We start from the raw sequence: 12,452 nt of genomic DNA, 5'->3' as shown, positions 1-12,452 counted from the left end.
TGCCCCTTAATGACTTAGTCACGCTGACCCTGTCCCTCTTGGTGAAGAAGAAATAAGCATTATCAGCTTCAGAGTAATTAAAACTTAAATACTGAACACAAATCAGTTAAATGGGACAGAAAAATCAATGTTATCAGGTACGTGAGCTGAGTCAATTACTGCAGCTATTAAAGAGAGTGAAAATCTGGTGTGTTACAGTAAGCCTAGCGTTTCATATAAATTTACTCAGGGAATATTGTAGTAGAACGGTTAAGAACAGGAGCACCTGGGTGGCTCAGTCGGTTGGGCATCCGACGTCGGCTCAGGTCATGATCTCACAGTTCATGAGTTCGAGCCCCACGTCGGGCTCTGTGCTGACAGCTCAGAGCCTGGAGCCTGCTTCGGATCCTGTGTCTCCCCTTCTCTCTGTGAACCTCCTCCAGTCATACTCTGCGTTTCTCATTCTCTCTCAAAAATAAACATTAAAAAAAAAAAAAGAATGGTTAAGAGCACCACCCTGCCTCAGAGACATCTGGATCTCCACCCTGGCTCTAGCTGGTGGCCTAGGGCCCTTATGCAGACACGCTCTCTGAGCTTCAGTTTCTGCATTTATAAAACGCAGATAATAACACCTGTCTGGTGACAATCAAGTGACTTCATACATGCAGAGTGCTTAGCAAAATGTCTGCCACAGAGTAAGGGTTCAGAAAATGATAGCTGTTGTCGCTGTGATTCCAGAAATTCTCTCCATCAAAGAATGCTTTCTCATTCTCTCACAATGACACCTGCTAACCTAGTAGACTTGGGACCTGTGAATCAATTGCACACACTGAGCCCGCGTCTCCTCTACCCCTAGGGATGGTGAACTTCAGTGAGGTGTCTGGATACCCTGTGCTGCAGCACTGGAAGGTCCGGTCTGTGATGTACCACATCAAACTCAACCAAGTGGCCGTCTCTCAGGGTGAGCACCGCAGCAAGCCGTCCGTCCCACTGGCTCCTGGGGCTTAGAATTCTTTCCAAGGGCACAAGCCTTTTATCCCATTGTTGAAGAAGCAGTCTAAAATGTAGCCACTTCAGCGAGATACATAACCTATTCACTCAGATTCACCCTTAAGGACAAGCCCCTGGAATCAGATCCTTGTCTAAGTATAGATTAAATTTTTGCACATTTTATCATGGACCGAAGAAGAGATGGGAAGGGCAAGGTGGGAACCGCTGAAGATAAACACCTACTTTATCATTCTTCCTGGGGTCACACAGTGTAGAGAGAGGATGTTCAAAAGCAGACTTTGTAGAAATTGACAGAATAAAACCGTCCACATGCAAAGAGCATGACTTAGAGTTTTCAGACAATGAAAGAAATAAGGGCAAAAGAGCAAGAAAGAGGAGGATGTGGGAGAGGGGATAGAAAACAGCTTTTATGGTCACGAAATACTAGCAGGTGAGCAAAAGATAGAGAGATGATAGATAACAGAGAGAGCTAGCTAATAAGTTAAGGAGTAGTGAATTCCAAAACTCAGGACAAATTGAGCCAAAACACAACAGTGAGGTGCTCGTACAAGTTTCTTGACACTTTAGCGGTCAATGCCTTGAATCAAGTTTTTCCTAGCACTTAAGCTATTTGAATGTGTGATTTGCAGATGGGAAAACTGCTACAGACAAGGCCTTGATACAGGTGCGCACCTCCATTCCACGTCATCCCCTGGGACCAGGAGAACGTTACTCGCATTCTTTCTCCGAAGCTACCTAAAGAACATGCCAGATGTGAAGTTTATGCCATAGGGTCTTGTTTCTCTGTGTTGGGTGGAAAGGTAACTAGAGCCAGATGACATTGTTGGCACGGGAGGACAAGACAAGGAGAGGGACCTTTGGGTCAGCAACAGAAAGGCAGAGTCTTAGCGCCAACAGGAGAGACGTAATAGGGGACAGGTAGAGAAGCATAAAGAGGAAATGAGCCATATCCTCACGGAAGTAAAGCTTTACGTCTAGGGAAAGAAAGTGCATTAAGGATGTAGAACATGTCCATAGGACACAAGGGGGCCCAGAACTTTATTTTAACGTGAAAGAGTTCTTGGCAGGAAGGGATTGGGATGGGGAATCTTCCTGAAGTAAACTCTGCTGGTACAGAAAATCCTTGAAAGAACTAAGCTACTCTTCCTTCTCGGGAAATGTAGCAGTAGAGAATTTGGCCTGTTCACGTGCTGAGTTTGCACCCAGCACAGGTGCTGTGCACATCGAGGGCTAACAGGGGGACATCTCTGTTGCCACATGCCTTTCAAAGCCACAGGTGGCATCACAGGTGATGTGGACTTCTGCACTAAGGGTCTTGAGCCTGGGCCGGGCTCGGCCTTGTCCTGTTAGGACACAGGTGTGTACAGAGAAAGTCAGACTAAAGCTGGCCAGGTTCAGAGGGCATTGGGTTTGGAAAATTTGTTGTGGGCTCTCTTTCTGACAGGTGTAATTCTCCTAAACAGGGAAAATGAATCTGTGGAGATGTGGCTGGGGAGGAGGGGGGGGGGGAACAGATCCTTTCCTCCATTTGGTATTTCCCTGTTTGTACACTTTTGATTTTCTGAAATAAATATGAATAGTGTATTAGGGACTTTCCTTACTCCTCTTCTTCCATTATCTTCCCGTTACCAATGTCTGTGTCTGAAGGCAATATTCTGTCTCCAAAAACTCTTTTGGTCATTACCCACAGTTAGAAGACATTTTTTTACGCTGCGACCTTGTGCATATGCACACCCCCACATACGCACAAAAGAAGTTTCGTGAACCAGTACATCATCTTACGATGTGAAATGTTCTTCACTGGTATTTGTGTTTCTATTTTAGACTATGCTATTCTTTTTTTTTTTAATGCTATTATTTGAGCTCACTAAATTAATTTGATGTCATGACTTGTGATTTGAAAAAGAAAACCCAAGATTGACTGAAGCGGGGCGTTAGATTTGGCAAGGTAATGCCTGCATGAAGCTAACAGCATAACCAACTGCCTTGAAAAGATACTCATTTAGGGACTAAAGTGTCTGACGTAGCTAACTGGAGAAGTTCACCTGATACTTCAGCCAGCTCTCCAGCATCACTTTGGGCCACAGAGGTACTTCCGCTTTTGAGGCTGAGTGGCCTGGGAATCCAGATGCTCCCCACCCTGTGAGACCTCACTCTTACTTATGGGTGATGTTTCTCTGTAGCCCTCAGCAATGCGCTCCACTCCCTGGATGGAGCTACGTCTCGTGGGGATTTTGTGGCCCTTTTGGACCAGTTTGGCAACCACTACATCCAGGAAGCTATCTACGGCTTTGAGGAGTCCTGTTCCATCTGGTACCCAAACAAGCAGGTGCAGCGGCGACTCTGGCTGGAATATGAAGACATCAGCAAAGGTGAGTGATGTGCTCACCAGCATCTTCTACACCCTTGCAGGTACGGCTGTCTAGGTGCAAATCATGGGACCAAAATAAAGGAGTCTGTTGGCAGAGGACTAATTCAGATACTGTCTTGATGCTCTGAGCCCATCCTTAAAATTGCCAGGGTTGGGATGTTTGGGGAAACTTTAGATACAGGATGGGGTCAAAACCGTATGGTCACTTTGTGAGTTACCATGAAAAGAGTCCACTCAGGGTATTTACCAGTCAGTCCCTGTGCATTCATGGCAAGGGCAAACAAAGTATTCGACCGTTCTCATGGAATGTGGGAGGAGCAAGAGAGTATCGCAGTCTCCACCACTTTCTGCTTCTCACCCCATCCTGCCCTATCTTTAGGCCCATTTTTTTCCCCACTGATTTGTGCTAAGAGGAAATCTCCATTGGCTCAAGTGTTTACAAAGCTCTGAACAACAGCCGTACAAATAAATCCTTGTCTACTCTTGGATAGCCGGTTAGTATTCTGTCCAAGTAAGTATAAGAAATTGGAGTTATTCAAACCTTTTGAATTCACCTTCTGGTATGGGAGGAGTACTGGCTGGCAAATAATGTATTCTGATCAACCAAGACTGATGTAGAATCGCCACTCGTGGAATTTCTTCCGAGCTTAGCCTCATGGCATTCTGATGAGGCCGAGTTATAGATATGCGAGTTGCTAAAGGGCAAGCCGTGAAATTAGTGCAATGGAAACTCAAGAAGTAAGTCATCCTAAGATTTAATGATCAAGAGTCCCTCTGAAATGAGGGGACCCCTGTGTCAGCAGAGCTGGACTGGGAAAATGTGCCCCCATGGCTGAGATGCTCTTCACTCTCTGAGCTCCATAGAAATTTCTGTTTTGTCTCACTTGATGGGTAGCAGAGGCGTGAGGGCCTCTCTTCCAGAAGCAGTAAGAGGCTTGTGTCTGGGCTCCCAGTTGTTGCAGGCGTTTTCCTCCAAGCCCTGATTCCTCTAAACCCAAGGACATAATCACAGGCTTCTAGTATCCTTTCAAACTTCAGTCTCCTAATACTGTTCTATTCCAATTTGCCAAGAAAGGAGTGTCATGTAAGCAAATGTAGATAAGACCAGTTCCAGCTGGCAAAGCTTTCTTACATTTCTATGCCAGAGCCTAATGATTGAACCAAAAGGCTAATTCCTCCCCTGCTTCTGTTTGCCAGTGGTTCAGGGATGGCCAGGTTCTGTGACTACAGGGAAATGAGCCTGACCTTCCCCTGTATTCCTGGTTCTGTTCTTTGCTTCTATCCCCAGCACTGCAATGTCCTTGAAGTTAAACCCTGAGCCCAGGAGGGAGGTGTATCCATGACCTTGGCACTACGCCTTCCCATCTTGATCTCAAGCCATTCTCAAGTTCATTTTGTCACAGTCCAACTGGTGGCTCTAGTTCTCATAAGTATTATGTATACAATACCTTGCCTGTTACTGATCTCAGAAGATATTCAAACATTTTTGTATGTCTACTTTGATATCTCTCAGTTATCCATGGGTACCACCCCCTCCCAAGTCTTACCTCTGCGTCATAGAGTTTATCTCTTTTTTTGTTTGGTCTGCTTACTACTCTTAAATATTTTTCTCCTCCGTAGGCACTAATTTCCTTTTCTTCCAAAAGAAGGATGCTCCTGATGAAGACTTATAAATACGTAAAACGAAGGAAGATTTTCTTCCACTTTTCTGCACTCTGAGAGGGCTGCTCCAGGATGGGAGTTATACGCTAGGGGTGGCGAGTGTTCTGAGAGGGCTGGACCTACCATGACATAAAAGTGCCATCTTCTTGGACTCGAGTCCCTTGATTATATGTTCTTGTCCACTCTAACTTTCAAAACCTTCTAGTGGAAAGGGATTCTCTATTGCTCGCTTTTGCGCCTGTGATCAGATGCCTAAAATTACTCACAGATTGAATAAGAAAGGAGATTTATTAGGAGTGAAACCAAATGGAAAATGCATAGGACTTAAGGGTTGGATCTCTAGAATTCGTCAGGTGACTTTTGCTTCGTCAGTTAACGGCCCGGACCTCCCCTGTAATGCCCTCTGTGGTTCCTCCCAGCTCCGAGAGTGTATGGATCCTTACACGTCCCTCTTTATGTGAACAGCTTTCTCAGGTCAGACATTAGAATAAAGACTGCCCTCTTCTCTGTACAAATCACTGCACATTTTCTCAAAGGCAGGTGTCCTGCCTTATTCAACTTTAAATCCCCAGGGTCTGACACAGAGCCGGGCACATGGTAAGTCTCCAACAGTTGTTTACTGTGGTTGTCGTTAGTGGTGATGGAGGCAGTTATGGTGACAGCGGGTGGTGATGGCGGTGGCTGCGCCTGTGGGAATGGTAGGAAAAGCCCTTCTTATGCGGCAGCTTTCCAAGTGGGTTTTATTATAGACACGCAAAGTGCTCTAGTTCTGCCTGGCTGACGGAAACTCACAGATGGATATTTTTGGCCAGATCCTCAGAAGCCAGCCTTTCATTCATCACGCACCTATTTGTCACACTACCGCTACATGGTGTGGCCACACCAATATTGAGGAGTATCTGTCTTTCAATAAGTCTGACTGAAACCTGTGAAAAATCAACTCCCACTTATTGTTCAGGATTAGCGTATCCTAATTTTTTTTTTTTTACAGAGCAAATAAGGACTACCAGATGTTGAGTGAGTAGTTTATATATCCCTTCTCTTCTTCCTCAGCTTCTTTTTTGACTCTTCAGATTATTATTATTTGCTTTCAATCCCTGTCACCCTACAGAAATAGTGGAGAAGGAAATCAAGGGCTTCTCAGTCAGAGGTTTACTTTTCCATTCGGTGACCGTTTTATCTATGTCAACTGAAGAATTTGTCCCTCTTGACCAGGTCTGTCATCTTGAAAATTCTCTCTTCCGTTCAAGTCCCTGATTCTGTTCCCTCTAGATTCTCTTCATAAATCTTTGGCCTTTAGTGTCTCAGCCTTTCCCCCCTTCCTCCTCTGAAGAAATTATTTACATCTTGCTTCTTTTCCAGAATTTCATCTTTAATGTTCATCTCTTCTTCCCCGTTGCTGGGTGATTCTCTTCTGTGTCTACCTTAGCCTACATCTCTGAGATTTTGAAACCTTGCCCTTGAGTGTTGAGCATTTCTACCTGGATATGCTCTAGGGACCTCAGCGGTCACCATCTCTTTTCTCTGTACCCACTAGTAGATTTGTGCACTGCAACGATGGGTCAAAATGCAAAGTGGGGAGCACGTCTAGATGCTCTCCTCCGTCCTCCACACTCACTCGTTTACAAAGTTCTGTTCTTCTTACCACCCAAATACTTCTTCAACAGGTGAAGGTTCTCCTGTCCATGTCTCGAAGCCGTATGAGCTTATGGTATCAGCTCTCATAAGAAAAACTGAAATTGCGTCCTCACGTGTCTCCTTTTCTTCAGTTTCCTTCCACTCTAGTCCACTCAACATCATACTGTTATCTTCTTAAAATGCCACTTAATCATGAGACTCTTCAGCTTGAAGCTGTTCACTCACCCCTGGCTGCCTTCTCAACGTGAGCATGACCTCACTCCTGGTATTAGTTCCCTTGGGCTGCGATAACAAATCACAAACTAAGTGGCTTAAAACAACGTAAATTTATTCCCTGACTATTCTGGGGGCCAGAGGTTCAAACACAGTGTCAATAGGCCAAACTAAAGGTATCAATGAGGTGGCTCCTTCCGGAGGCTCCAGGGGAGAATTCCTTCCTTGCCCCTTCCAGCTTCTCAAGACCACTCTATTCCCTGGTTTCTGGCCGTCTCCATCTTTAAGATGTGTCACTCCAATCTCTGAGTCACCTGGCTGTCTGCCAGGACTCCTACCTGCTTCTTCTTTCTTTTTTTTTTTAAATTTTTTATGTTTATTTTTTATTTTTGAGAAAGAGAGAGACAGAGCACAAGCAGAAGAGGGGCAGAGAGAGAGGGAGACATAGAATATGAAGCAGGCTCCAGGCTCTGAGCTGTCAGCACAGAGCCCAACGCGGGGCTCGAACCCACAAACCGTGAGATCATTGGCGCTCAACCGACTGAGCCACCCAGGCGCCCCCTGCTTCTTCTTTCTTGTGAGGACCCTTTGGATTACATTGGGCCCATGCAGATAATCCAGGATAATCTCCCTATCTCAAGAGTCTTAATTTAAGCATATCAGCAAAGCCCCTCTTGCCATTCACAGGTGACAGTCACAGGTTCCGGGGATCAGGCCCTGGGCATCTTTGGGAGCCCTTTCCAGCCTGCTACATCTCTGCCCTCTGCAGCTGCTGCATCACTGACCATTCCATGACCCAAGTATCCTCCACTCTGATGATAACAAGGCTGCTCACTCTCAATCCCAAACCCTTGCATTTGCTTCCAGACAGTGAAAGGCTTTAGAGGCTCCCTCCCTGCCCCAGTCCAAGGCCCTAGATAAGTTTCTGTCTCACTCAGAAATTTTCTCTTGGGTCCCTGTCTTGTCTCCTCTTGGGGCTCTCTGTTTTTCTCCTTTCCCAGGTGTCCGTTCAGTTGTCTAATTTCTGGAAGGATCTCCCTCTCTCCTTAGCCCCTGAGGATCAGCAAATGAGTCTTTCCGGCTCTGAATTCTGTTTCTTGCTTTTGTTTTTTAATTGCCCTCTCCAGCTCTATAAATTGCCATTTGCAATTAAATGATACCCAGTCCCAGGCTCAGGCCCCAACTCTGGGTCCAGGGTCAGGGTTTGGAAGAGGGCTTGGAGCCTTTTCCACACTTCTGAGCCTGTGGGCATGTGCTGCCTGTCTCACGTTGTCCTCTGTTCCACCTCCATTCCACTGTCCCCTCCTTCCTGCTCTCCCAGCTGACGGAAGCTCACCTGCCACCCCTCCCACCACCCCTTCCCAGATGCTCTGGGTGGAGTTCTTTGCTGCCTCTTAAAGCCCCTTGTATCCTATCCTATCCCCCCGGCAGCACTCTTCGCATTTCTCTCTGTGGCCATTTCCCTGTAGGACTGTCTCCCGCGATAATGGATGGCACAGCACTTACCCTGTTTCTCTCTCTCTCTCTCTCTCTCTCTCTCTCTTTTTTTTTTGGTTTAAAAAGATTATTTATTTAAAAAATCCAGAACGTATAAAACAGAATAAAGTGAAAAATAAATCTTCCTCCCACTCTTAGTTCCCAGTGTTCCAGTTCCACACCCCAGAGGCAGCCAGGCAACTGTTGCTAGTTTACTGTCTATCCATCCAGAGAGGTTCCATCCGTGGCCATTTGCAAGTGAACAAAGCAAATCGCAGAAGAGTAGATATATTAGGGTCTCATCCGTTTTAAAAATTATACATATAAATATATGCCAATATGCACTATATAAATATATATGTATAATCTTCTAATCTGTCACTAAATATGTATATGTGTATACAGTATGTCTATGTATATATATACCTATATAGAGAGAAACATATGTATATAATCTCAAAATAGCTGTGTGTGTGTGTGTGTGTGTGTGTGTGTGTGTGTGTGTGTATACACATTATCTGTTTGCTCCAAGATTAGCGCTATGGGGTAGAAACTTATATTTTTTGTACTAAAAAATTCTGTATTGCTTTTCCCACAATAAGCACGTGCCACTTTTTTAATGTTTATTTATTTTTGAGAGAGACAGAGCATGAACAGAGAAGGGGCAGAGAGAGAGAGGGAGACCCAGAATCCAAAGCAGGCTCCAGGCTCTGAGCTGTCAGCACAGAGCTTGATACAGGGCTTGAACCCATGAGCCGAAGTCAGACGCTTAACTGACTGAGCCACCCAGGTGCCACAAGCATGTGCTACTTTTACAATAATACTCTTTTAACACATGGAAAAAAATACATTCTGAAAAGTTTGTGTTACCGTGGAGCGGAGACTTACAAAGGTAACTTAAAAAACAAAACAAAACAAAACATACAGTTGTATCTACAGAGAGCTGAACTTGGGATAGAAATCTGGGAGGAAGCGCAAAACAATGTCATCATTTCCTATTGGTATTTGACTCTGCATCCCTGACGCAGTGCCTGGCATATAATTAGCATCCACTGTTTTTGAAGGAATGAATCCTTTATTTTGTTCATACTTCAAAAGAAACCAGTAAAGAGTTACAAATCTGTAGATTCTGGAGAAATGACCAAAGGAAAAAAAAAAGGAAAGAAAGAAAAGAGAAGAAAAAGAAAACATCGAATCTTCTTCAAATAAGAACTTCCAAGGGCTTAATTTTCATCCTCCACCTGACACACCCAGTACATTTTCTTTCTTTCTCTTTTCTTTTTTTTTCTTTTTAATACTCCATTCAGGAGCGGATTTCCTCAGGGCTTTCTTCCTTTCCTTTTCCAATACCACTTCCATTGTTACTCAAGATCTGACCTTTGTCATTATCTTTTCTTGCCATTGCCTTTGGTGCATGCACATCAGTGGGGTTATCTGGGTTGACAGGTGGGAGTTAGGAAACTCTTCCTGTCTGCTGCACTTTCTAGTCCATAAATCCACTGAATTTTTGTTGTTTATTTGTTTCTAGCCAGTTGCCTCCTCTCCGTGGGGAAAGCTAAGAAGAATAGCTTCTTCTTCTTCCATGATACGCAGCTGAGGGTTGTATTGGGGGTGGGGGTGGGGTGGAGTGTAAGGTGACTCTCTAGCTCCAAGTCTGAAGTCAGATGAGAGTCAAAGGAAGACAAGTAAACCACCTACATGGCATTGTGTTTTTACCACACAGGATGCCATGTTTTCCACTTTCCGTCGATTTGTTTTTGGGTGGATAGAGCCCGAGACAGACTCAGCTGGTCCCTTTCCCCAGAATAATGAACAGATGTCTGCCGTGGCTGAAGCAGAAACAATAGCTGGATCGGCCGCCAGCCTTCTGATCCTGGTCTGTGAGTGCTGGTCAGCAGAGACCCAGGGTGGGACACGTGACGCTGGTGCACTTTGCAGGCTAACGTACATAATCGTGGTAAATGGCATGAAGACCTGATTAAGTTCGGGACGCGACATAGAAATCCAACAAAGAGCAATAAAAGCCGTTTCTATAACGCTTTATGCTTTACAACCCTAGGTTGCAAGCCAGTTCCAGAGGCTCTTTTTCTGCACGTTCACAACGATGAGGTTAGCGCTCAAGTGGCAAGGCAATTATGGCATATAGCTATTTTCTTTCAATGATTAATTAATTCGTTCCTCAAACATTTGCTGAGGGCCTGCTCCACGCAAAGCCCTGTAGTGAGCAGAGAGGGGATTTAGGTTTAGAGGAGACAGCTGTTCTATGGCTTTCCCAGGCAGACGGCCTGGTGAAGGTGCTGCTGAAGCTGAGCCTGGTGGTGTCATAAACAGAGGCTTTGAAAAGGAGCTAAGCTTTCCTAAACATATGGGTGAGGTTTAATTTGAATCTTCAAGTCCCCTAGGCTCTGATGCAGAGTCCAGAGTAAACTAGATCTTTAGGCTGCAGAAAGACACCACTGTGAATAATATTACCAAATAGCATGTTATATAACTTTTCTCATTTAATCCCTAGGTCTTACCCTCCCCATTTTATAGATAAGGAAACCAAGTCTCCGAAAGCTTAAATAAATAACTTGCATGCAGTCACATAGCTAGTAAGTGGCAGAGTCAGGACACCTTCACCTCCTGACACAGACTGTGGGCAGCTGCATGCCACGTTGCCTGCCAATGGTACAAGAAGAGATTAAGGTGGGAGGTTTAGTGGACAAGATGGAGGTGGGGCCAGGACGTCGTTGAAGCCAGGTCACTGGTCTAAGATGAGCGCGACAAGGCCAGATGTCAACCCTCGTTAGACTGCGTAGTGGATCCGCTGCCTTTCACTTGAGTTTTCTGGAGTTTTTGATTGTTGTGGGTTCGGGGGGCCCTGAGCAATGGCACAGTGGCCGCAGCAGTTTTTTGTTTGCCTATATGGCGGTGTTTCTCAAAATTTATTGCGCAATATGTATCACCTGGGATCTTGTTAAAATGGGAATTCTGATCCGGTAGGTCCGGGTGGGGCCTGACATTCTGCATGTCCTGACAACTCTCACTTGATGCCAATGCTGCCTGTCCAAGGACCCGTTTTGAAGAGCAAAGTGATAGACTTGTCTCAAAGACCCAACAAGGAATGGGCTCCCCCACTGTCCTTGTTCGTCCTGTCCGGTGCAGGGGCTTTAATGATGGAGCCACGGCACGGTGGCCTCCAGGGGCCTATCCTGGTGTCATCCCCACAGAGGAGTGTCACAGATAAGAGGACTCGACTGAATGGTTTTCACTTTGGTCCAGGACTTTTCTCTGATTAAGCCATTGATCGATAGGCTTGTGGGCAGAATTGAACAGTCCTAAGCCCTCAGGTGCTAAAAGGAATTGGAAACATGCCAGTAATCAGGACTAAAGGTGATAAGCTGATTTTTCTAAACTTTGTACTGTAGGCGACACTGTTCTCATCTTAATATCTCAAGCGTTTTCTAGGTATTTTTAAATTTAGTATTTATGAGGCCCCGGTTTTTTTCTTCTAGAATCCACAAATGGTTATAGAATTTCATAGTTTAACATTTCATAGTTTAACATAGTTTAACATTTAACATTTTCGTTAATGGGACAATTCTGGTAGCGATATCAAATTCCTTTCATATAATTATGGGCCTGACAATAGTGACATATTGTGCATACCTACAATTTAGTAGTTAATTATATAGTATTCTGGATTATTTTCTACTCCAAGCATGTAAGCTTTGCCCTCACAACTTGATTGATTGCTTCTTGGAAGAGGGCTTATTCATTCACTTAGTCAACACCTGATTTATCTAAACATTGGTCTAGGCACTGGGCATGTAATGATGAATGACACAGAAAACTTTCCTGCTTTTGTGGAGCTTATATCCTACTGAAGAGAGACAGAGAGTGGCAGGTGACAAATAAATGAGGGCAATAATTCTAGACAGTGAGAGAGAGATATTATAAAGAAACTGAAACCAGGTGATGTGATAGAGATTGGCTGGAGGACTGGGGGCTGATGAAGATGGCGGCCACCGAAAGGCCTCAGTGATGATGATAAGGGCGTGAAGTTGAGCTGAGACCTGGAAAAGACAAGAAGGAGCTGGCCATGCAAAGACCTGGGGAC

General features: G+C 44.9%; 1 protein-coding gene across 8 annotated transcripts in view; it reads left to right on the top strand.

Moving 5' to 3' along the window:
• The window catches only part of ASTN1 (astrotactin 1), a 302,845-nt gene that overhangs the window by 232,476 nt on the left and 57,917 nt on the right, over positions 1-12,452 (top strand). For all 8 annotated transcript variants that reach the window (XM_019821665.3, XM_019821664.3, XM_019821666.3 and 5 more), the window contains 2 exons: positions 836-940; positions 3,174-3,362. In XM_019821665.3, coding sequence (XP_019677224.3) covers positions 836-940; positions 3,174-3,362 — 294 coding nt within the window. The remainder of the gene's footprint in view (positions 1-835; positions 941-3,173; positions 3,363-12,452) is intronic.

This window comes from Felis catus, chromosome F1 (genome assembly GCF_018350175.1).
Source record: "Felis catus isolate Fca126 chromosome F1, F.catus_Fca126_mat1.0, whole genome shotgun sequence".
NCBI classification, from domain to species: Eukaryota; Metazoa; Chordata; class Mammalia; order Carnivora; family Felidae; genus Felis; species Felis catus.
Note: the sequence above shows the minus strand (reverse complement) of the source record. Positions and strands in the feature narration are given on the sequence as shown.